This window comes from Eucalyptus grandis, chromosome 6 (genome assembly GCF_016545825.1).
Source record: "Eucalyptus grandis isolate ANBG69807.140 chromosome 6, ASM1654582v1, whole genome shotgun sequence".
Taxonomy (NCBI): Eukaryota; Viridiplantae; Streptophyta; class Magnoliopsida; order Myrtales; family Myrtaceae; genus Eucalyptus; species Eucalyptus grandis.
The window spans coordinates 9750930-9773399 of record NC_052617.1 but is presented as its reverse complement, the minus strand read 5'-3'; the positions used below and the strand labels follow the sequence as shown (position 1 = coordinate 9773399).

General features: G+C 40.9%; 4 protein-coding genes across 7 annotated transcripts; 2 read left to right on the top strand and 2 right to left on the bottom strand.

The window, feature by feature from the left end:
• Window positions 1-180: 180 nt before the first annotated feature.
• On the bottom strand, window positions 181-2498 carry LOC104451346 (cytochrome P450 716B1). The gene is made up of 4 exons (XM_039314978.1): window positions 1885-2498; window positions 1204-1645; window positions 740-945; window positions 181-625 (listed from the first exon to the last, which is right to left on the bottom strand). The coding sequence occupies exons 1-4, from the start codon at window positions 2395-2397 to the stop codon at window positions 323-325; spliced, it is 1464 nt and encodes a 487-aa protein (XP_039170912.1). The 5' UTR covers window positions 2398-2498; the 3' UTR covers window positions 181-322.
• Window positions 2499-4503: 2005 nt separating this feature from the next.
• On the top strand, window positions 4504-7694 carry LOC104448248 (purple acid phosphatase 18). The gene is given in 6 exon segments (XM_039315323.1): window positions 4504-4828; window positions 5527-6111; window positions 6113-6196; window positions 6657-6845; window positions 6931-7023; window positions 7134-7694. Coding segments are annotated over 6 exon segments (1308 nt in total). The 5' UTR covers window positions 4504-4690; the 3' UTR covers window positions 7353-7694.
• A 182-nt stretch (window positions 7695-7876) lies between these two features.
• LOC104448246 (DEAD-box ATP-dependent RNA helicase 32) lies at window positions 7877-12548 on the bottom strand. Of its 3 annotated transcripts, XM_039315322.1 has the most exons (9): window positions 12045-12544; window positions 11559-11834; window positions 11154-11477; window positions 10238-10429; window positions 9962-10117; window positions 9411-9794; window positions 9295-9356; window positions 8788-8945; window positions 7877-8473 (listed from the first exon to the last, which is right to left on the bottom strand). In XM_039315322.1, exons 1-9 carry the CDS (start codon window positions 12408-12410, stop codon window positions 8121-8123), a joined length of 2271 nt encoding a protein of 756 aa, XP_039171256.1. In that variant the 5' UTR covers window positions 12411-12544; the 3' UTR covers window positions 7877-8120. The 3 variants fall into 3 exon arrangements, 2 of the variants coding, with proteins under 2 accessions (XP_039171256.1, XP_010060366.2); XM_010062064.3 differs by having other exon boundaries at window positions 9295-9794; XR_005552109.1 differs by having other exon boundaries at window positions 8331-8473; window positions 9300-9794; window positions 12045-12548.
• A 3051-nt stretch (window positions 12549-15599) lies between these two features.
• Window positions 15600-21515, top strand: LOC104448245. Of its 2 annotated transcripts, none has more exons than XM_010062063.3 (13): window positions 15600-15926; window positions 16737-16858; window positions 16941-17089; window positions 17371-17545; window positions 17695-17729; window positions 17991-18063; window positions 18168-18198; window positions 18827-19107; window positions 19330-19479; window positions 19834-19935; window positions 20034-20081; window positions 20379-20466; window positions 21055-21515. In XM_010062063.3, exons 1-13 carry the CDS (start codon window positions 15764-15766, stop codon window positions 21495-21497), a joined length of 1860 nt encoding a protein of 619 aa, XP_010060365.2. In that variant the 5' UTR covers window positions 15600-15763; the 3' UTR covers window positions 21498-21515. The 2 variants fall into 2 exon arrangements, with proteins under 2 accessions (XP_010060365.2, XP_010060364.2); XM_010062062.3 differs by having other exon boundaries at window positions 19330-19584.
• Window positions 21516-22470: the final 955 nt, after the last annotated feature.

The window sequence follows — 22470 nt, the reverse complement described above, 5'->3', positions numbered from 1 at the left end:
AGAAATTGGAAGAGCAGAAGAAAAATTCAGGCCCTTTTTGTTCAAACGGCATTTGGTTTGATTAACATAGAAAGCATCGATAGTTTCTGGAGGGGCTAAGATAAGAGAGATTGCATGGAGACTGGGTAGTCGAGCTAAATGTCGAAATGAAAACATACACCATTGGCAAAATGCGCTTGGTTATGTTGTCCAGAAGAGTTTCTCGCACTGGCTTCTTTATTGGGTTAATGGTGCTTCAACTTTTATCCACCAATCAGGATGTTTGATGTAGCTAAGTCCTGAAAAGCTGGCATAGTGGAAGTCCTGGATAGTCAAGGAAAGATCATTTCTCTTTCTTTGGCACAATCCGGAGCAGTAGTCCTTGAGTAGGTATTGGCACAGGGTCCCTAATGTAATGATCATCTGAACATAACTCCCAAGAGTACTGAGTGACCAGATAATGGATGGCAACAAGGGTTTCGATCCTTGCAAATTCATGTCCTGGGCATATGCGAGGCCCTCCTCCGAAAGCAACAAAGGTGTAGGGTGGTACTGACGTCTGGTTTTCAAATCTAGCAGGATCAAACTTTGATGGCTCCGGGAATATGTTCTCATCCATGTGTGTCATGCTTGATGCCCAGAAGATCTAATCACACATTAAGTTCCAAAAGTATAATAATCAACTGGTTTCACAGATAGAGAATAAATAGCAGATAATGCAAACATTTGTAGAGATAGGAAACGTTATCAGCTTCCTTACTTGCCAGCCTTTTGGAATGAGGTATCCACCATAGTCAATATCCTTTAAGGCTACCCTGAAGCCAGCAAAAACAGGTGGAACCATCCTCAGAGTTTCCATTGCTACTCTCCATGTGTACTTCATCATGGCAAGGTCTTCCCAAGTTAAAGGTTCTCCTGAAGTCTTGCTTTCTGCTATCTCCTCTTGTTCAGCAAAAGCAAAGGAGGCTTATGACTTGCAATAAGGGGGAAAGATCATGCTTCTGAGCTTTGTTATTAAAGTTGATATCTGACTTTCAGAACTCTGAATTATTTGTGTATTGATTTATCTTACATTTGGCAAGTCATCCATTTTCCATTAGCAAAATCAATTCATTATTATTAACAAATTCTTCTTCATTTACTTTTATTTTCCTTCCTTTTTGGGCTGCAGGAATCTCCATGCAGATTCGGCAAATCTAAAAAGATGCAATAGAGGATGTGTACCTTGAAGAACTGCTTTATAAACAGCAGGATTCTTAGATAGAAGACGCAGCATAAAAGTCATAAGAACGGATGAGGTATCATGTCCTGCAACCATGACTAGCATGATATTGTGCAAAATTTCCTTGTCAGTCACAACTCGTTTATTTTCTTCATCGCGCTTACTTAACAGGCATGTGATCAAGTCTTGTTGAGGAGTGGCAGTACGCTGCTCTAGTTTCACTTTCTTCTCTTGTACAAGTTCCTTCAACAGATCTTGGACCCTGGAGCTTGCACGGAGGCTCCTACTGTAGCGAGTGAACGGCAGCTTTATTGGTATCGACCACATTCCCTCTATCATTTCTTGAAAATTTTGCAAGAATTTTTCTTTTTCAGCTCTTTCCTCCATACCAAAGAGAAGAGAGCATATGATGTTGAATGTAAGGTTTTTCATCAGGGGCAATGCCTATAGGAAAATCAAAACATTAGTATTATTTACTCTGCTTTTGTTTATCAAACAGATTATGCCCCCTCCTAGTCTATGCATTCATTCTCATAGTCAATACATGTAGAGTCCATACAATTGTGAACACCAGTTATATGAGAGTGAGTGCATACTACATATGTTTCTTAAAATTGAAAAGTATTGAATTTATCTCAAACCGATCAAAGCAACAGTGGGAGTCTTATAGCATATCGACATACCGCAACTTTTTCCTTGCCCCGCCAGTGCAACTCGATATGCTTTCTGACTTCTTCATCCATTTTCGCCACGTACTGCTTCAGAGATTCTGGTCGCAAGAACAACACCAGAGAGTCTCTCACGCGTTTGTGATCTTGGCCACTGAGTTCCAGCAGATTGCGGTCTCCTAGAATAGCGCGGAGGGATGCTGTTTGTTTGTTGGCTATCTTGCTGCTGTCTCCAGAGAATACAAGCTTGTTCGCTGCTTGCCCATGAATGAACACGGTCGGTTTGCCGAAGAGAGAGAGCTTCGAGATTGGTCCATACTTCCTCACTCTTTCTTGGAGCCATTCTTCTCCCGTGTTTGTCCTCATGGCTCGCAGCAGGTCAAGGCTTTGGCCTATAATGGGAATTCCCAAAGAACCTGGAGGTAGCTTTCTTGATGAACCTCTTCTTCTCCAGCTTAATAAAAAGAGAACTGGTAGAAGAAAGAGAAGAAGGGTGATCGAAATGTTCATTGTTGTGGGTGTGGGCATGTGTGTGTGTGTGTGATGAGGGGAAAGCAAGAGTTATGGCTCTCTATTTTTGTCTGTTTCTGAACTAGCACTTTAGGTGGTAGATTCCTTCTGGAACGGGCGATGACGATTACTATGTAGAAAACGCATCAACTTTGACACGGGTCCTATTAAATATTTTGCCGATTTGTTTCGTGTGCCAGGTGCTTTATTCAAAGCTGCCGTTTACATAGACATAGACAATTAGTATAAGACTGACCTAACGGAGAAAAAAATGGATGTGACCTCTTGTTTGGTTGTGACGGCGGAGTTGAGCCCGGATGTTTGTTACTCTGTTTCGGTCACTATCACAAATTTAACGGGAGGGAGCAAAACTGAGAACCAATTGTTAATGTGTCAGCGTAAAATACAATAAAACTCCTAGAATGAGAAATGGACCACGGTTGTCGGAATTTGAAGACCAGAAAGATTGAAAGGAAGAACAGGATCAGTTTCTGAATTTCACTCAAGAAGTTCATCATCATCATCTACGGGGATGATCAAACAGTTTCGTCGAACAAACCCCTACAACTAAACAAAAGAGAGGGCAAAGAAGAAGAAGGTGGAGAAACTAATATGGAATTGGAGGTGGGTTTCTTGGAAAATGCAGTGAAAAATTATTTCTATGGGAGTCTTGATGACTTTTGAACCCAGAAAGGAAAGGAAAGGTAACTCCAAGTACTGATGAGCGAAGAAGTCTTATTTCCGGCAAAAGGCGGAACGGTAGTTCCCACGCAATTGGGATGCACCTGGTGATGAAAATTTGTCTCTTCTCTGCATAACTCTAGTTTTATCCTAGTGTCCGGTTCTTTACACCAGGTGCGGCCTTTGTCTCATGTTTTGGTTGGATTTGGACCTTGTTGAGTTGCATAGCTTTTTCAGTGGATGGAATGGACTGCTATTCCAACAATCGGGAAAACTTGTCTAAGTATCACAAAGTAAACATGCGCCACGTATTGCGCTATCAACATATTGGGAATCAGCCGAGTGTTTGGACGAGGCTGTGACTTAATACTTGTGGTGCTTGAAGAATACAAGCACTTCATGGTTCTCAACTTCCATTTCCTTCTCATAACCCGCTCGGCATTGATGAACTTGAGGAGGCGGCTGAATTCGAAGTGATGAACTTGATTGTGGTGGGATGGAAGGTGGATGAGAAAGTTGCAGGGAGGATCCTGGTTGAAGCTGTTGCATCTCAACAATTGCTCCATCTGATGTCGGACTTGGAGCCGACAAGCATCTATGGAAATGTTAGAAGTCTACCTGAGGCAGGGTGCACATTGTGCACTTAAATCAAGCTGGATTGCATCGTACAAATTCGTATTGTTTAGATGCATTGGCAAATGATGGACGCTCGTCAATGAAACATCATTGCATCATGGTATTGGTCAATGTTATGTATGACTGTAGTGCAACGTTGCAAACACTACCATGAAAAGGAATTGCATAAGCAATAATCGCACCTAAGACGAGGATTTAATGAGTCAATCAGATCTTGGGTCTCGGCAATTGGTATATTTTAGAATAAGAAAGCATGCATAAAGAGGAGAGACCCTTCACATTTTGTGTACTTGCGGTGCCTTTCTCATCAAGTCCATGATACTTTTAATTCAAGTACTTTTCAGAATACAAAATGTCTTATCAAATCCTTAAAAATTGAGAATGGATCAATTTTTTTTCTTTTGATACGTGCCAGCCTACCACCCAATCACTATTTATGGTGGGTGTTAACTTAGTTAATATATAATGCATATCACACATCAGCATCGTTCAATGGACATATCAACTAGATTTTATGTCGAAGGGACTTGATTAAACGTTACGAGTTACATATAAATAAATAGAAAGACCCGATAAAAAAATTGAAATCATAAGCATTTAATTAGAAAAGACAGCCAAAGTATATAGACAACCAAAAAAAAAAGGTCGAATCATGGAAAGAACAACAACAACAGAACAAGACGAGGAGCAATGATGTCCTTTAGGATATCAAGACAGAAAAGAACAGCTAAATTAGAGAAGGAGAGCTGCAACACTAACACTGCTGCTGATTGCTGTGAGGAAAAGGAAAGCGGCCCCATCCAAGAAGAAGGCCCAACACAGAAACAAGGCCTGAAGGGGCGATCCCATCGCGTCACTTCACTTCCCCACTTTACCAACCGAATAATTTGCGCAGGCTGAGCGAGCAAGCAAAGAGCAAACAGCTGCGGAGAAACCGGGGGTGTGGAGATGAACAACATTCTCTGACAAACAGAGAAGCATTTGGGAAGTGGACATGGAAGGAAAGATCCCGACTTTGGTACTGTTTCTCTGCATCTTCTCGGCTGCCGTCGCGGCCGAGTACGTGCGGCCCCAGCCTCGCGAGACCCTCGATTTCCCGTGGGACCGCAAGCCCTCCTCTTATCCCCAGCAGGTGAAGGACTTATCGATTCTCGCTCCTCCTTTTTTCTGTGCTATCTTTCGTTTCGAAAGCCCTCTCTTTTTTTTCTTTTTCTTTTTTTCTTTTTGCGGGGATGGAATTTGTCGAGTTTGCGTGACTTCGGGTGGTTGAATTCGGCTCGCTGGTCTGCAATTTCTGAAATTGTCGCTTTCTTGGAGCTTTTTGTTGTGTTCTTGAAGCTGGAATTGCTTCGTGGTTCATCCTGTGGTGAAGATTGTGAGATGAGTGTCGAATCACGTGAAGAGGGACCTGAACTAATGTATAGTACAAAGGGGAAAAAGGAAATCTGTACTTCATATGGCACCAAACCGAGATTACTGAAGTTACTATCTTTATCTTTATCGGTGTGACGATTACCGTCAGTTTCCTCGCCCTACGCTGTCCTCGTAAACTATGTTGTTCTTTAGCAGTATCACCAATTTATGGAGGCCAAGGTGTTGAATGATCTGTTAGTGATCTGCCATAGGACAGCAGGTCTCATCTTTTTCTCAGCTCACGTGTCCATTGAGTTTGTTTAGCGAGAGAAGCTTGATTGTCTTTCTTCTCTTGTTGTGTTGACTTAGTTCGCATCAATAGTTGGTGTTTTCAGTATTGTTCCGATATGAGTTCCAGCTGCCTCACCAAGATCTCAAATTGATACGCCGTGTGACATTATCAAAATCCTCCTGCAGGTTCACATTTCTTTAGCTGGAGATGGACATATGCGCATTTCATGGGTCACTGATGGTAAATCTTCCCCTTCATACGTGGAATACGGAACATCGCCTGGTCGATATGACTCTACAGCTCAAGGAGAGAGCACTTCTTATAGTTATCTATTTTATAGCTCTGGAAAGATACACCACACGGTGATCGGGCCATTGGAGAGCAACACTGTTTACTTCTACAGATGTGGAGGAGAAGGTCCTGAGTTCCAGCTCAAGACTCCTCCTGCAGAATTTCCGGTTGCTTTCGCTGTGGCAGGAGATTTAGGCCAAACTGGCTGGACTAAATCAACACTAGACCACATTGATGAATGCAAGTATGATGTGCATCTCCTTCCCGGAGATCTGTCCTATGCTGATTACATACAGCATCGCTGGGACACATTTGGTGAGCTGGTGCAGCCACTTGCAAGTGCAAGGCCTTGGATGGTAACACAAGGAAACCACGAGATGGAGAACATTCCACTGATTAAAGATGGATTTCAGTCCTATAATGCAAGGTGGAAGATGCCATATGAGGAGAGCGGATCAAGTTCGAATCTGTACTACTCTTTTTGAGGTGGCAGGCATCCATCTCATCATGCTTGGCTCATACACAGACTATGATGAATACTCAGAGCAATATAATTGGTTGAAGGTTATCATTCATTTCCCTATTTTTTGTCATGCAAAAGTTGTTGCAATAATATGGATGCTGTTGTGAATCACTTAAATGCACTAATTACAAAGGAGGAAGTTTGTGCTGTTAGCTATCTGTGAAAGTTAGGATTCTAAAATTGAGGTAACAAGTCTCACAGATAGGAAAATTAAGTTTGTAATTTATATATCCTTGGTTAAATTCTGTTAAGAGTAAATAGATTTGAAATCGAGTGTTAGCTACTATTTTGCTAATGAAGCAATTTTCAATCTTCAACTTGTTATGGGGAATTAACTTCTGCATTAGTTGTCAAAGGCAAAGGTGTTCATTTTCAGCTATCAGATGTCGCTCTTTGTTTTCTTACATTGATGCAAAGGACTTATGATGGTATTTAGCACTCATTTCTGTCCAATGGTTATGAATTTTCTGCTAACATATATGTCTTATTCTCCATTTACAGGCTGATCTTTCAAAGGTCGATCGCAGTAGAACTCCATGGCTGATCGTATTGTTCCATGTACCTTGGTACAACAGTAACTATGCTCACCAAGGTGAAGGCGATGGGATGATGCAAGCCATGGAACCATTGCTCTATGCAGCTGGGGTGGACATAGTATTTGCAGGACATGTGCATGCTTATGAGCGATCCGTATGACCCTATACCTATACTTTTTCATCTCTCATTGCTATTTGATGTGCATGAGGCATGATTTTAAGTGGTCATCACTGAACAGAAACGTGTCAATGGTGGAAAACCCGATCCTTGCGGTGCCGTTCACATTACCATTGGTGATGGGGGGAACAGAGAAGGTTTAGCTCATAGGTATGTCCTCACTCTAACAAAAGCTATTGATTAGGGATTCGATAGGACATTCTGTTGATCAATTTTCATTGGATGCATTGGGAAATGTTAAATAGCTCCTGTGTATCATTACAGATATAAGGACCCCCGCCAGAGTGGTCTGTCTTCCGTGAAGCCAGCTTTGGTCACGGTGAGTTCAAGGTTGTGAATTCATCACATGCATTATGGAGCTGGCACAGGAATGATGATGATGAGCCGGTGAGGTCAGACCAGCTGTGGATAACTTCTTTGAAGAGTTCAGGTTGCCTCGCTGAAAAGAAACACTCCTTGAGGAAGATTCTCATGGCTCCTTAGTATCGGGGATATGAAGTTCTTATGCCAATGGCCGATGTCATATGGTTATGTAGCTAAAATAGGGTGACGCCTTGTCAATATGTACTTTGAGACGCTGCAAAATCGAGTGTAGACAGGAGTAGTCATATGGTAATGCAAAGGGTGATATCTTGTCAATTTGTATTTTGAGACGTTGCAAAATTGAGTGCATCATGTGGGAGTGAGTGTACCCTGTGGGATTCAAAACATATTTCTGGAAGAGTTTAGGGTCCTCAGGTCTCTATTGTGCATGACAGCCTTGTTAGATGCAACCTGTACCATCCTCTTCTACCAAATACGTTTTAAAACCATCTTTCAGATTTATGCAGCTTCTTGTTAGTCAGGTCTGCCTACAACCCAGGGTGGGAGCAGAAGCATTACACAAATCTTCACAGCTGCGGATTCTGGCCAAATTTAAAATTTCCTGGTATTGTAGTTATGACATTTCTTGCATACAAACTGTTAAAGGCGCAGCAATTGTTAATAAAGAAGCAACAAATGACCAATATGGTAAGAGTCGACTTGCAACATGCTTCTTCAAATTTCTACTAACGCCCCGACAAATATTTGTGGGAACTCCAAATATGTACGATGCTCTCGCATAAAATACCATCCTGATGCAGTCTCTGCCTCAACAAAGCATTACATGTGCCGGATCAAGAGTTAAGTAACACGGACAAAACTTGGTAAAGCCAGTCGGAAGAAAATAATCTCACAACTAGATTCATCATTATAAAGTTAAATCATGACTCATGAGTGCATTGAACTCAGCAGCTTAAGAGCCAATGCCTCTTGCTCTGCCAAAGATATAGCGTCGGACTTCTGATTGATCTTATCGTTGGTTTCTTTTTGTGTGCCACCGTCATCGTCACTGTCAAAATATATTTTCGACTTCTTTCGCTTCCTGTTCTCCATAGCTTCACCGTCCGACTCCGAAAGCTCACTCTCACCCTCATCATCATCATCTTTACCTTTCCCTTCCTTCAGTTTCATCTTTTGCTTGAGTCTTCTTTCCCTGCGGCGCTGTCGCTCAAGGAGCTTGTCTTCTTTATCCACTAGCTTCATCTCCTCTCTCATCCTCTTATAGTACTCGTCTTTCTTGCCTGCAATAAATAATTACAGAAATTTGCGTGAAATGCAAACAGAGACACATACCATCCCTGATATTCATTTGTTCATAGAGTTAGGAAGTAAGTATCTGGGCAGATATAAAACAGAATGACACGAGCACCAACCCATCACCAAAAAATAAAAATAATAACACGTTCAGTCAATTCACTAGCTGCAGACATTCTTCCCATTGGCAAGATGCATTGAACACAAGAAATTCATGATTCAATTTAGAATAACGTCAACACAATATTGTTCTCTAAAGAAAAACCTAAAAACACCCATCAATTTGAGTAGGGGTACATACCTTTGTCAAGCAGAAGAGCACCATCCGAACTAAGCATCTCTGCTATCCTGGCAAGTGGGGGTAGGGTATTGCCTTCATCATCGAAGACAACTCTAGATCCCACTGGCCTATTGACATTGATTTTAAGCTTCTTTTTCTTCAAAACCCGAGTCGCCGGTCTACAGTAGAATAGCAAGTCAAATTTCATTTTACGTTTTTTGTAACATCAAATTAAGTTGCAACAGATGAGGATCTTGAAGATGCAAAAAAACAAGTAGCTTGTAGAACCTAACCAACTTTTGATTGTTGATGCTCCTCCTAATCTGCAACATATAATTCTACCTAAGAAAGAACGTGCGGATTTCAATTTTTAGCTCTTTCTTCAATCTTTTTGTAGCCTACTTCTGTGCATAATTGCATTCTGATCATTTCAATAAGGATGATGTCTAAACTATGAATATGCCCACACTGAAGAGTGCATAAGCTATCTTCGGATAACAATTTTCTAATATGAAAAGAAAAACATACATTACATCTTCAAGTTCATTAACTTTTGGCTGAGCCTCATCCACATCATCATCTGGCTGAGCCTCATCCACATCATCATCTGGCTGAGCCTCATCCACATCATCATCTGGCTGAGCCTCATCCACATCATCATCAGTCAAAAGTAAATTGTTCTCTTCATCTTGTTTAGAGTCATTCACCATCAGACTCTTTGTTGAGACCTTCAATTCACTTTTGCCCACAGCATTCTCTGGTTCAAGTGGTAAAGATTCTTCTAAGACTATCTTGGACTTATTTTTCTGGTTTAGGAAACGAATCTTCGGAGTCATCGGTAGACCAAATGATGCTGAGAAGTCATCAACAGGGAGTTTCATCACATCAAAGATCTCTTTATCTTTCTGTATATGGATCGACCGTAAATATGTGATGAAGGCCCTTTGTGCAAGATATTGAATATTGGGATACTTGACAAGCAAGGCAGACAACAAGCCGGAAACTGGTTGAAACCTTTTGTCATTTGCCTGGAATCAGACCGAATCAAAGCCATGTCAGCATCTGAGGTGCCAATACCACATGATAATCAACGAAGTGCACCAACAAAGTACCACATGAGCAACTGTATAGATGACTAGTGAGCTAAGCTCAACCATAAGCCAAAAGGCAAAAAGGTCCAGAGAGAATGCATTACCTTAACAAGTTCCAAAGGAATTTTGGCAGCTTTCAATTTTTCAAGCATTTTCATTTCTGATGGCATCAGAAACAAAACTGACCTTCCTCCAGACAAATATCGAGCTGTGCGACCGACTCGATGAATGTAAGATGCAACATCTTCTGGACAATCAACCTACAAGTTCAAAAGCATCTAACACCTTATAAAAGGGAACAGATTGTGCCTTCCCGAGAACAACTATGATGACAATCTGATCATAGAATCCACCTAAAGCATAGTGAAAAAAAGAATCACCTGAACAACCCAGTCCACTGCCTTATTGAAATCAAGACCTCTAGAAGCCACGTCAGTTGAAAAAAGAACAGACCTCTTCTCACAAAATTCAGAATATATTCCCATCCTTCTCTCCTGCTTCATCCTTCCATGAAGACATTTCAAGGGAATTCCTGGACGAAGTTTCTTAAATGCTTCATAGACAAATTTCACCTGGAAGATTGCAATTTAGGGGTAGAGTTATATATGAACAAAAGAATCAACCCAAACACGAGAGTGAATGAAAAATTGAAATGCTAAATCAACCAGAATAAGAGGTAGAAATATTCTAATAGTGATCATGAAGAGTTGAGCTAAGCATTTGACCAAGCAAATACAACTAAATCAAGCTATCTTGAAGCAAATAATTACCCCGAAAACGTGAAATTTGATTGTTGATACCAGCAATCTCTATAGAAAAAATGGGACCAGACTCCCGGGTGATTTGTTTATCTCTAAAGTTGGAATCTAAGCCTCCCATTTGTTTGGTCAAAAAATATTCCCTTTTTGAGGTTAAACCAGCTCACGTTGTAAATGGTCCACGCTAGCAATTAAACATTTGCAAGAGTGGTGCTTAGAAAATACACCAGCATATAACAATTTTTTCTTCAACAGATGTGCATAACAAACTAAGAAGTTTTGGGGAGAAAATATCAAACAATTCAGCCACAGACTTTAGCCAACAAATTCAACTAATCACCAAACAAATATAAGTCAACAAAAGCCTAAAACAATGCTAATAACACAAACAGAAAATGTCAGTTAACACAAACCATCTAACAGAATTACACAATTTTAAGTATTCACAAACAAAGCCAAATTATCTACTCATTCTATTAAGGCAAGGCAAATTAAAATGGCAAGGCTCAGTGAAGAAAGCTCAAAGGTTCTAAAATACCTGCTTGCAACTAGAGAGAAACACGAGAGTCCGGGATTTGAGGTGTGTCCTAATAAAGCTCCACAACATGTCCAGCTTCTGCTCAAGCGGAACAGTCATGGCAGTTTGCTGCAAGCGGCTTGGAGTCGCCGTCACAGACTCCTCGTGCACACTTATATACTCAGGGTCCTTCAAACTAAGCCTTGCAAGATCCTGGACTGACTTTGTCTGGGTTGCAGAAAAGAGCATGGTTTGTCTATGTTTAGGCAGCTGCGAAATAATTGCATTTAGAGTCTTCTTAAATCCAACATCAAGAATACGATCTGCCTCATCAAGGACCAAGACCTGTTCCCTGGCCAGAAATTTTAACTCAAATCAGCAACTATACATCAGCATTGAAAATTACTAATAAAAAATCCCATCGACCTTAAGCTGTGAGCAATCAAAGTTCAGGGTCTCGTCCATATGCTGAAGAAGCCGACCAGGAGTACAGACCAATACGTTAAGGTCGTTTACACTCTGCTTTTCAAGGTCGACATCCTTGCGGCCACCGATGAGAAGACCGGCACTGAAGCCATGGTACTTCCCAACAACTTTCAACACATCAAAAAGCTGACCAGCTAATTCCCTTGTCGGAGATATTATGATGCTTCCTACCCCGTCCTCAGGACCCCATCGTTCTCTGTACAATTTCTCCAATACCTGAGACAAGCTACATGGTTCAGTCTAAAAAGTCTCCTCACGCAGGCAGTGAAAATGTCATAAAGGGACAAAGAGAACAAAATCAGCAATTCTCTCAAAAGAAAGAACTTCAAATTTCGACAGAAACATAGGAAAAGGGAAAGCCCAATTCTGCACATTCTTACGTTAAAAAAACGAGTCAATCCATCATTCGAAATAACACGCACTAACCGGAATGAGAAAAGCCAGAGTCTTCCCCGACCCGGTCTTCGCCGCGCCGAGAACGTCTCTCCCGCAGAGCGAGTGAGGCAGCGACGCCCTCTGAACATCGGTCATCTTCACGAACTTGGCGTCGCGCAGGCCGTCCTTCGTCCTGCTCGATATCGGGAGCTGGTCGAACCTCGCGGACCCGGCGTAGGGAGGGAGCGAGGCGGCGTCCTGCTCGAAGGGCGGGGGCGGCGGCGGCGGAGGGAGCGACAGGGGATTGGAGCCGGAATCGGGCTTGCGGGACTCGATCCACGCGTCCAGGAGCTCGATCTCCTGGACCTCCGAGAGGCGCCTCTGCTTGCGGGACTGCTTCGACTTGGGTGGCTTCATCGGCGGCGAGTCTCCGGCGGCCTTCCGATGGAGATTGCGGTGATTTCTCGGAGGTTAGCGAGGGATGGCTATGGAGGGGGTTTAGGGTTTTTGTTGGGCGGTGCGATGTTTTAGGAGGAGGCAAGAGGACGGGGGAAGTACGTGCGGAATTTACGTTTCTGCCCTTCCGTTCGGCGCCGCCTGTGGATTTAAAAGTGACTAGATCCTTCGCGCCCTGACGACGGTTTGATGACGTGGATTCGAGAAAAGGGCACGACGTCTGAATCGATCTGATCATGTGCGGCGGCGGCGGAAATGTGGATGAACCGAGGCGACCGGCCCGGCCCGAGAGGTCCGAAGGGGAAAATGAGCCGACTCGGTTGATGTCCTAAAATGAAAAGGCTCAATTCGTCCAATTTTAAAACGCATTGAATATTGTCTGTGTAGAAATTATATCATTAGTGGACTCGATCATTACATTAGGCCCTTTTATCAATGGGCGAGCTTGGCACAACTTAAAATTTCCATATAGATTTTCGGATTAAGTGAGATCAAAGTATAGGATGTTGATTAAGTTCTCGTTTGCCTTTAACACTAAAGTAGGTCATCGCCACGCTTACTAGATCTAATTTCATATGAAAAAATTCGGCTATAGAAATAAAGAATAATAGTACAAATGATCCATAAATCTTGATTAAATATGCACTTTTTATTTGTATAATATAATCTATGAATTTTTGTTCAATATGCAATGTCGTCCTAAATTTTTACTTTACTTATTATGGTTCTTGAACAAATAGTAAATATTCAATATAATCCCTATATTATATAAAAAAAATTAAAATTCAAAGGCCACGTTGAATATTTGATTAAAATTTATGAATCGCATTAAATAAATCAAAAATTCAGAAACGATGTTGAATATTTACCCAAATTCCAAAATTATTTATGTGATTTTTCTCATAAATATTTTAGTCATTAGGAACTTCCTTGATACCTCTAGAAAACAAGAGGAAACAAGGGAACTTTCCTCGTAAATACCCCCGTTATCCCCTCTATTAGCAATGCCACATTCCCTCCTCGATCCTACAGATAACTAAACAACTACCTTCTCTGATTAAAAAAATTCTGATTTTAATAGAGATAATGTCTAAATTTGCAAATTAATATGTTAAAGACTTAAAATGAACTATGTGATGATCAATTTTGGAAAGTAAGATGTTTGTGAGATTCGTTGGCAGGTGTCTTGATAATTTTAGATTATATATTTGTGCATTTGGCTATACCATGTTACTATGATATTGCAATAAAAGATATGAACCTGATCATGAATTTTCTTGTTTTTTACTATTATTGGAGGTTGAAATTCTTGTTCAATTTGCGTTCTATATAGTTTTGATTCTTTGGATAAATCGGTGGGAAAGGCTAACAGACCAAATTTCCATGACCCGAGTCTAAGGGTTAGAAGCTCTCGCAAATTTTGTATCGTATAGAACCTACGTATCCTGATATTAGGCCCCTTTGATTCATAATTATGATTGATTCGATTCATTAACATCTTAATCTTAATTTAGGTAAATATGTTCTTCCATGGACTATTAGAACTTTATTTCATTTCACAATTGGTTAAAGCCAAAGCCAAGCTGCTCCCTCCAAAACACACAGGTTTTGCTAATCAATTCTGCTTTTCCTCAAATCCGTTCGAAGAGCCAGAATCTATTAGGTCAAAATCGAAGTTAATGGAGGAACTTGAACATTTAAAAATCGAAGTTCATGGAAAGAACATTACATGTTTCAAGAGATTGTTCAATTGTCCACTAGCAAACCCATCAAACGGGTGGGTTAAGTCAAGTTTGAGATTGATCGAAAATGGTCTAACTTAAATATATCTATTTAACCTATTTTGACCCATTTTCATGCAATGCAAATCTAATAACTCATAACCACCCAACGCATACTAGACACATATATGACCCAACCCACAATACTAAAACACTTACATAAATAGCCTAATCTAGGATAACTCATATTCAAACTAAGGTAAAAATGTAGAGTGAGTGAGGGCAAAATCAAGTAAGGGCGAAAGAAAATGAAAAGAGAGTCATAGAGGGTTGGATCTAAGTAAATTATAAACCCATTATAATTCTTTTCTTTTCAAAATTTATGACTTATTTAACATACATATTTTTGGGATTTGCCATTTTAAACCCATTTATAACCCGTTATTGAATATAACTAACTCATATAACAACTCAACCCATCACGTATGGTTAAAAAGTGAGTTTATGACTCATTTTGACAAGAGTATACAAGTGTACCACAAATATAGATTGAGTTTATGCTATAACAATTTTTGGGAGAATTCTTCTTAATGAATTTGTCTCAACAGTTGAATTCTAATCTTGCTGGTAAAGGACGATTGAATTTTCATTGCCACTGGAGCACAATTTTTTTGATTAAGTGTGTGGTTTGTTTTATAATGGAAAAACAAATTACTTCCTATTCATTTCCCTTTAAATCCAGTACAACTAATGATCATACGCAAAGGAAATCATCAAGGTTTCGTTTAAGAATAACTCGATGTTAATTGGATTATACACTCCCCCGATTTTGATTAGATGGGATTCCCACCTTCACAGTGGTTTATTCTGAATATTGATAGGGCTTCTAAATGCAACCTAGGACTTGCCATTTTAGGGGTTTATTTAGAAACTAAGGAGTGACTGGCTCACTAGTTTTGCCACATTCCTAAGATTATGTTCATCAACACAAGATAATTTCGGGCACTATGATTGGGACCAACTTCGCAAAACAACTAGTCTTTCACAAAATCATCATTAAAATAATTGATCTTGTTAGTCTATACTTATTTATTTACTTAAAAAGATATCTGAAGACCATTGAGTTCTTACTTTGAGTTTAAAATGCAACATTAGTTTCGGAAGAAAATCGTATCGGCGACTAATTTCTAAATATGGAATTGATAAACAATTGAACACTAAGTTATCTTATTTTCCCTAATTCTAAAATTTAGTTAATATTTTATTAGATGATAAAATAGAGAGAGTAAATTAACGACCTCAATTTTCCGTATTCGACTAACTTTTTTTCTTCTCTATAAAAAAAAAATAAAAAAAATACGGCCGACCGTGGCCTTGACCCAAATAATTAGCCCATCCTAGGAAATGTCGAGCATCACTGCCACCTCCTACGGACAAATCGCACGACCAGCAGACACCGACCGAACCGACACGAAGAAGCTCTCGACCATTTCTCTCGCTCTCTCCTTCACTCGCCCGCCGCTGCGACTGTTACATCATACAACGAACAGCGATCCCGCATCGGGAAAGAGCGAAAAGCGCAGAGCGAAAGCGATGGGGCGCAGGATCGGAGAGCCGTCGCGGGACGGGCGCGACGGGGCGTCGCTCGGCGAATCGCTGCTGCTCGCTGCCGTGTGCATCGTCGGCCTCCCCGTCGACGTCCACGTCACGAACGGCGCCGTCTATTCCGGAATCTTCCACACTGTCTCCGTCGAAGGTGCGTGCGTGCGTTGCGTTGTGTCGCGTCGTGCGCGTGCGGATACGGCTCCTTCGCGGCTCGATCTCGACGGCGAGCCTGTTGAGATCTCGGAACCGATGCGCGGAGAGTCGATCGTGTGGGAAAATTCCGGCGAAGTCGCGATAGTTCGTTTGGTTTTCCGTTACGACGCGGCGCTGCTTTATAGGGCTTGATTTCGTTTTTTCGATTGCTGCGTAATCCATCCGTGTGACGGAGTGCGAATTTCATAGGAATGCGGTTGGCGTGGGGTCTGTTGATTGATCGGGTGCGATAGAACTGAGGTGCGGATGGGATTGGAGATCACAGTGGTGGCGTCTTTTTTTTTTCTTTTTTCTTTTTTTTTCAGTTTGTATTGTAGGGAATGTAATGGAGATTACATATTGAAAGAATGTAGAGAAGGCCCGGGGGAAGAATTCGAGATAGAGTGTAGAGGAATAAAGCCTGCGGAAAAAGCTTAGGGTGGAAATCAATTTCAATCGTTTGATGCAGCGCTTCGTTATGCGTCTTTTAGTGTAGAATCTATATGGAACTGGCTGCATATGAGTAATGGGCAACTTCCAGAACTATAATTCTCTAAGGAGGTGGCGATCAGAATCTTTGTAGTCTTATTTATTGTGCCGCTGAGGTTTTTCTTGGCCACGTATTGTATTTTCACTGCTTGAAGGGTTATATGGTCAGATAATTGCTGAAGCTTAATTCGCAGAAGTCTAGCAGACATTTCTATGTCCCTGTAACAATCTGTGATCCCAAAAGAACAAAAAGAACTAAACTTAAGCTCGCTTTACTTAGGTGTCATTGTGAAGAAAGCAAGAATGACTAAGAAGGGGAGAAGCAATTCAAATGTGGCAAGTGGATGCATGGTAGAAACGCTTGTGATTCTCGCTGAAGATCTTGTTCAGGTCATTGCCAAGGTATTGTCTAACACTTCTTATAGGATGTTGAGTACCTTCACGAAGTACAAATCAATGCACTAAAGTGACGTTACTGCTGTAGGGAGTAGAGCTTCCAGCTTATGGCATTACTGGAACTATAGCTGGGGATGAATCAGAATTGGCGATTGGAACTGCTTCAAACGATGTCGCAAGAGTGGATAACAGGTCCGGTTCTATTGACACAAGCAAGAGGAGACCCCATCAAAGAAAGTAGGTATCATTACATGTTGCGAAATCATACTTATAAACCAAAGTAAATGTTTAATGTTTGATTTTTTTCATATGCTGCTGAAGATAGCTGGAAAATAATGGAAATTTGAAAATTCATGATTTTAGTTAACCAGAGTACCTTTATATAATCATAGACTGATTTGACATTTGGGGAAGAAATTCTGTATCTTCTACTTTCATTTATTGAATTTATCATGATGTTAAAAATGGTGAAGCCATTTATTTATATAATGGGCTCTACTTTTACTTTGCTTAAGCAGGACTTCAGTTACATCTGAAAACGGATTGACTGATGGAGATACGTGTGGAACCTTCAAAGTCAATTCACAGGGACAGGCAGAAAATGAGAATGAGGGAAAAGGGATGTCAATCAGAGCAGTCGAAAATGTCTCTGAAGGAGGAATTGAGAAAAGGGGCAGGAAAATCCATATTATGGTATTGTTGGCCTGCAACTTTCCTCTGTTGGTTTTTGCAGAGATTCCATTTGATGTTCCTATGAACGGGAGAAGCTAATGGTTATCCAGTTTTGTTATTGGCATGCAGTAAGTTACTCCTTTTCAATGACCATCTTATGCTTATTTCAGGGAGGAGGAGCTTTTGATGCCTCGGCAAATGGAAGGTATTAACTCCGTGCTTCTTGACTTAGTCTGATTTTTAGGATAATGCTTTGGGGGCATCCATGGTTTCTGGCATATTGTAGACCATAATGAGCTTATTATTTTATCATGTGGAGAAGAATGAAAGCATGATTGGACAGTTACGCTGTAGTTCTGTGCCTTTGTCCCATTTCATTGCACATCTCTCTTGTGGATGCTTCTATCCATTAAGTTGTCTTTCAGCGTGTCTCTCTTCCTGAGGTCATTTTGGTCATTTCTTCCAGACAGGTTGATGAAAATCCACAAGTCAAACAGGATGATCTTAACAGGGAGTCTGAGAATCAAGAGGATGATAAAGTATGTTTTGTCGAAATGAAGCATATGTCTTATGCAGTGGAATTGAGTTAATAATACGTCAATGGAAGTACTTTTGTATTTATGAATGTGGTTGTATATTGCAGGCTTCAGCAATGCAAGGTTCAAGTCCAAGCTGTAAGCTCACTCTCGATGATAATTACTTAAAGAATTCTGTTCTCTCTTTACTGGGCTAAATGAATGCAAATTGGGAGAATTGTTTTTCCTCTTGGGCCCATGTTCCCTTGCTCCAGAGTTAGGTGGAATTTGAAGGGAATCCATTTCCCATGCATGTGTCGTCTTTTCGAAAGAGGATGAGACAAGGCGTGTTCAGTCCCGCTACTGACTGTGCATTATTTCTCTTCAATGGACTCGCAAATAAGATAGAGACATTTTAATTTTCTATCTGCGTTCCTCCAACTTTAAATTGCCAAACATAGTATTGGAAGAGCTTAAATAGGGGTGCAGTGGTTCAAGAAGGGGCTTTTGTGGCTTATTTTGTATGAGACACTGAAATGGCTGTCACTGGTTTTTAGGAACTCTTTTAGAAGTTGTTAGCTCTGCATGGCATGCCATTAGAAACATTTTGTAGTTCTGTCTGCATTCCAATGAAGATGCACATGGATTCTCTTGCACCTGTTGGTTTTTGCCGTGATGCTCTCAGTCTTGTTAGCTTGCCATCCAGTTTTTTTAAGTTTTTCCTTGCTGAAAACTAACTAAGTTTTTATACTATTTCCTTTTAAAACTCAATATGATTTCCATACAGCGGATGCTTGCCTTTCCCTAGTAAAACCTGTTGATGGAACACATTCAGAGGTGCTGCCGCCACTGCAACCTAATGAAGCATCCCATCTTACTGCTTCTGCACCTGCGAAATCAAATAACGGAACCTATTGTAGGCCGGTTTTATCAGAGAATGCTGCTTCTTGCTGCGGATTGGCTTCCACTCTATCCGTAGTTGGTACCTCCGGCAGAAGCCTTAGTTCAATGGCATCTCCAACTGAGAAGGTTCATTTGCAAGGTCCAGAAGCATACAAAAGGGCAAAGGTAAATCATATGGCTAATGCAAATAATCAGGTTGGCATGTAACAGTGTGGTCTTGCAACTTGTGAGAAGATGAAACGAGGAAGTATGTAAAATAGAACTAATTTTTACATTTAACAAAAAACTGGCATTTGTGCATTTGATTTGTTTAGTTGCATTGTTCCTCTGCATTATTATATTGTCTGACAAAGGCTTTTCTTTCTTTTTATCAAAAATTTATCACAGGAATCTAAACTTAACCCTGGAGCAAAAATCTTTTCTCCTGCTCTCACAAAATCTGTACCAGCAACTCCACCCTTGGTACGAGCAGTCACAGGAATGTCCTATGTGCCAAGCGCCTCACCTCTGTTGCCTGTTGGAGCAGCTCAAGCAGAGGTGGGTACCAGCAGTTATGTACCCCAGCCATCTGTGCCTGTTAAGGGTGTACAGTACAATAATTTCACTGCTGGAAACGGCGACATGAGTGCTATTTCGCAGGCTGTAAGTAATTTATAGTTTATATTGAGTTGTCTTTCCTAACAGATTTAAGCGTTTTATTTTCCTGGCAGAGGACATGCTATTACTTCATTTCTTAAAATGGCAAACATTCTTTTTTTATGCTTCAACTTCTGAGCTTTATTTACCCAAGATTACTTGTAGAAATCCTTCTTTCTAGTTTTGGATTGGGGTTGGGAAGCAAGGGAGCAAGAAGTCTTATTTTATAAATTGACTGGGCTTTTGGTTTTGCAGTTTGCTGGAAATATGGGAAGCAGGGCACAGCTACTTAGGTATAGTGGTCAGCATCATGCTTTTCCACTGGGTTCTACTTTTGTTCACCCTAATGCTCAAGCTGTAAGTAGCAGTTGGGTGCTTTTCCTGTCCAGTCATTACGTTTTTTAGTATAATGCCTCATCTGGCAATTGTATCCAAACTTGTATCTTTCTTTACAGGTCATGGTTGGACGAATGGGTCAGCTTGTCTATATGCCTGTATCCCAGGTAAGACATGTTCTGCAACAGTTTTTGTTGTGATTCTTTGTCCAAGTCAGTTAATATCTATAGGGTTTGTGACTTCAGTCGCACGAGTTCTCTTCATTCTTATATTTAACGGAGTCCACAGGGTAATGAACTCTATCTGATGGGTTGTGCACACTTATTTGCTTGTTGTGTTAGGTGGTCTTTTTACCAAGACCTTCTACTACATCATTCACATTTCCCTTGTTTGATAATATCAAGATGACATGGTTTCCTTTATATTAACCCCTTCTTTTTTTTTTTTAAATTTCATTCTTTAAGGACCTAGTTCAGAGTGGAACTGCCATCCCTCCAGCTTTTCCACGCCCTTTGCCCACCTTAAGTCAAGTGCAGTTTCCAAAGCACCAAGGTAAAAAGAGAATTTCAATGTTATGCATGTCTCTGTGTTCAAAGAATTGCAAATTGATATCTTTTGAGTTTCTGGAGATTTTTCGAACATGAGAATTTGAGGTGGGTAAGTACAACAGTAGGGCATCATGTCATTTAAAACGTCAAACCTTACTTTATCTGCTGAAGATGATTAGTGGAACATTATATGCTCCATTAGGTAATGTTGCCAACTAGAATTAGAGGATACATGGTAATTCTTTCAGGCCAAATATTCTGCTCAGCTCAAAGGGGAATGCCAGGGAAAAACATGCAGATGTTGAAGTGAACTTGCCTACCTATTGTATCTTAAACTAATCTTTTGAGTCAACTATCTCATCTTGCAATTTGCAACAATAGATTATCTAAGCCACAGTTTTTGGTATTATCCCCGTTGTGCTAGCTTTATTCACCAAGGAGAGGGTGAATAGTCATGGGAGCTATCTTTTTGTCTATGAAGATTGTATGGAGGAGCTACGCTGTTTGTATTTCATTTTATTCTTACAACCTCATTTCTATCTTAAAGAGCTTTTAAAAAATTGTGATAGAAGCATCTCATCTTTGATTGCAGGAACTCTTCCTGGTCAACCGTTTGTGCATCAACCTACGGTTGGTGGGCAGCAACTATATGCTGCTGCAAGCCTCCGCCACTTTTGCAGTCTCCCTTCCCCGCTAATCAGTCCATTTCAGTTTCAGTCCCTGGAGCTAACGGGCTCTTTAACGCCAAGTTTTTGTGAATGTAGTCCTATTTCCTTGAGATCAGCGTCAACAAAGAAATTTTCTCCATTTTTCCCTCACTATGGAAGAGTTCCCCTCCCCTCCCCCTCCCCCTCTTTTTTGGTCGAAACTATGGAAGAGTTTGATTGTTCATTTTCCTCTCCTTTAATTTTTTATTTTGCCGGGCTGCATCATATAGGTTTTTCTTTCTATATGTTTGAAAGTGAGTGCACTGTTGGGGAAATCGTTGTAAGACCTGGTCAAGGGATTATTTTTTCATTATTAAAGGTTCTTTAGTTCGATTGTGAGGTGGAATTTTTAGTTCTTTAAATTATTTGTTTAAGCTTGTCATTCCTTTGGCTACGAGGGAAATCTCTCTCTCTCTCTCTCTCCCTCCCTGCCGGCCCTATTACCTTCCTAGAACATGCGTATAATCCTTGTATTCGGTATATTGCGCCAAGAGCCTATTGTGTATATTCTTCTAGTTGCAGGCCGTACAGAACTGCGACTTAAGAATAAGATTCTAAGTGGAGCCGGGTTATTCCAAGTATTTCTAGGAAGTCACGGTTCATCTCTAATTGCCTGCATCATTTGTTATGCTCATTCGTAAGTAAACCTCCTCTTCCAGCCTGTGGCCTTCGATTAGCCGGGGATCCATCTGTTTTGAGCTTATTCCAGACTGTGCTGAGCCTTTACGAACGGATTCGAATCGAACCATAGTCTTGGGTTTGTTCCGAGAACTCTTGCTCTGCGTTGTAAAGATTAAACCAGACTGCACCATGAGTTCAATACGTTAGCCTAGGTCCTGAGGGCATTGAAAATTCCCCCGTTTTGAGGAAGATAGATGCACCAGACCAAGCTCGGATATAGGGGCTCCATGAGGCTTCGTAGGTCGGGTGTAAAATATGAGACCTGTATGATTCCCTACAGGCCAAGGGTTGATTTCTTTCCCTCTTCCTTGAATGAGACTTTGAAGGTGGGGGGATTCCGGAAGGCGTCCGTATGCCCCTGAACCAGGACAATCTCGAAGCACACATAGTGATACCTAGATATCTTATAGACTTGCGTCATTTCCCCTTATTCGTAAGTTACGCACAGAAATTGCGCCGACCTCCAGTGTGAAATAACTAATGCCGCATTCAACTCAGCAAATTGTGCTCCACATGGTCATCAAATCTCACGCTCGAATTGAATTGATTTGGAGAAACTGCTGCAATAAACGAGCCATGCAAGATGGAAGCAAAAGCTGAAATGACCCCCCGCAAACTAT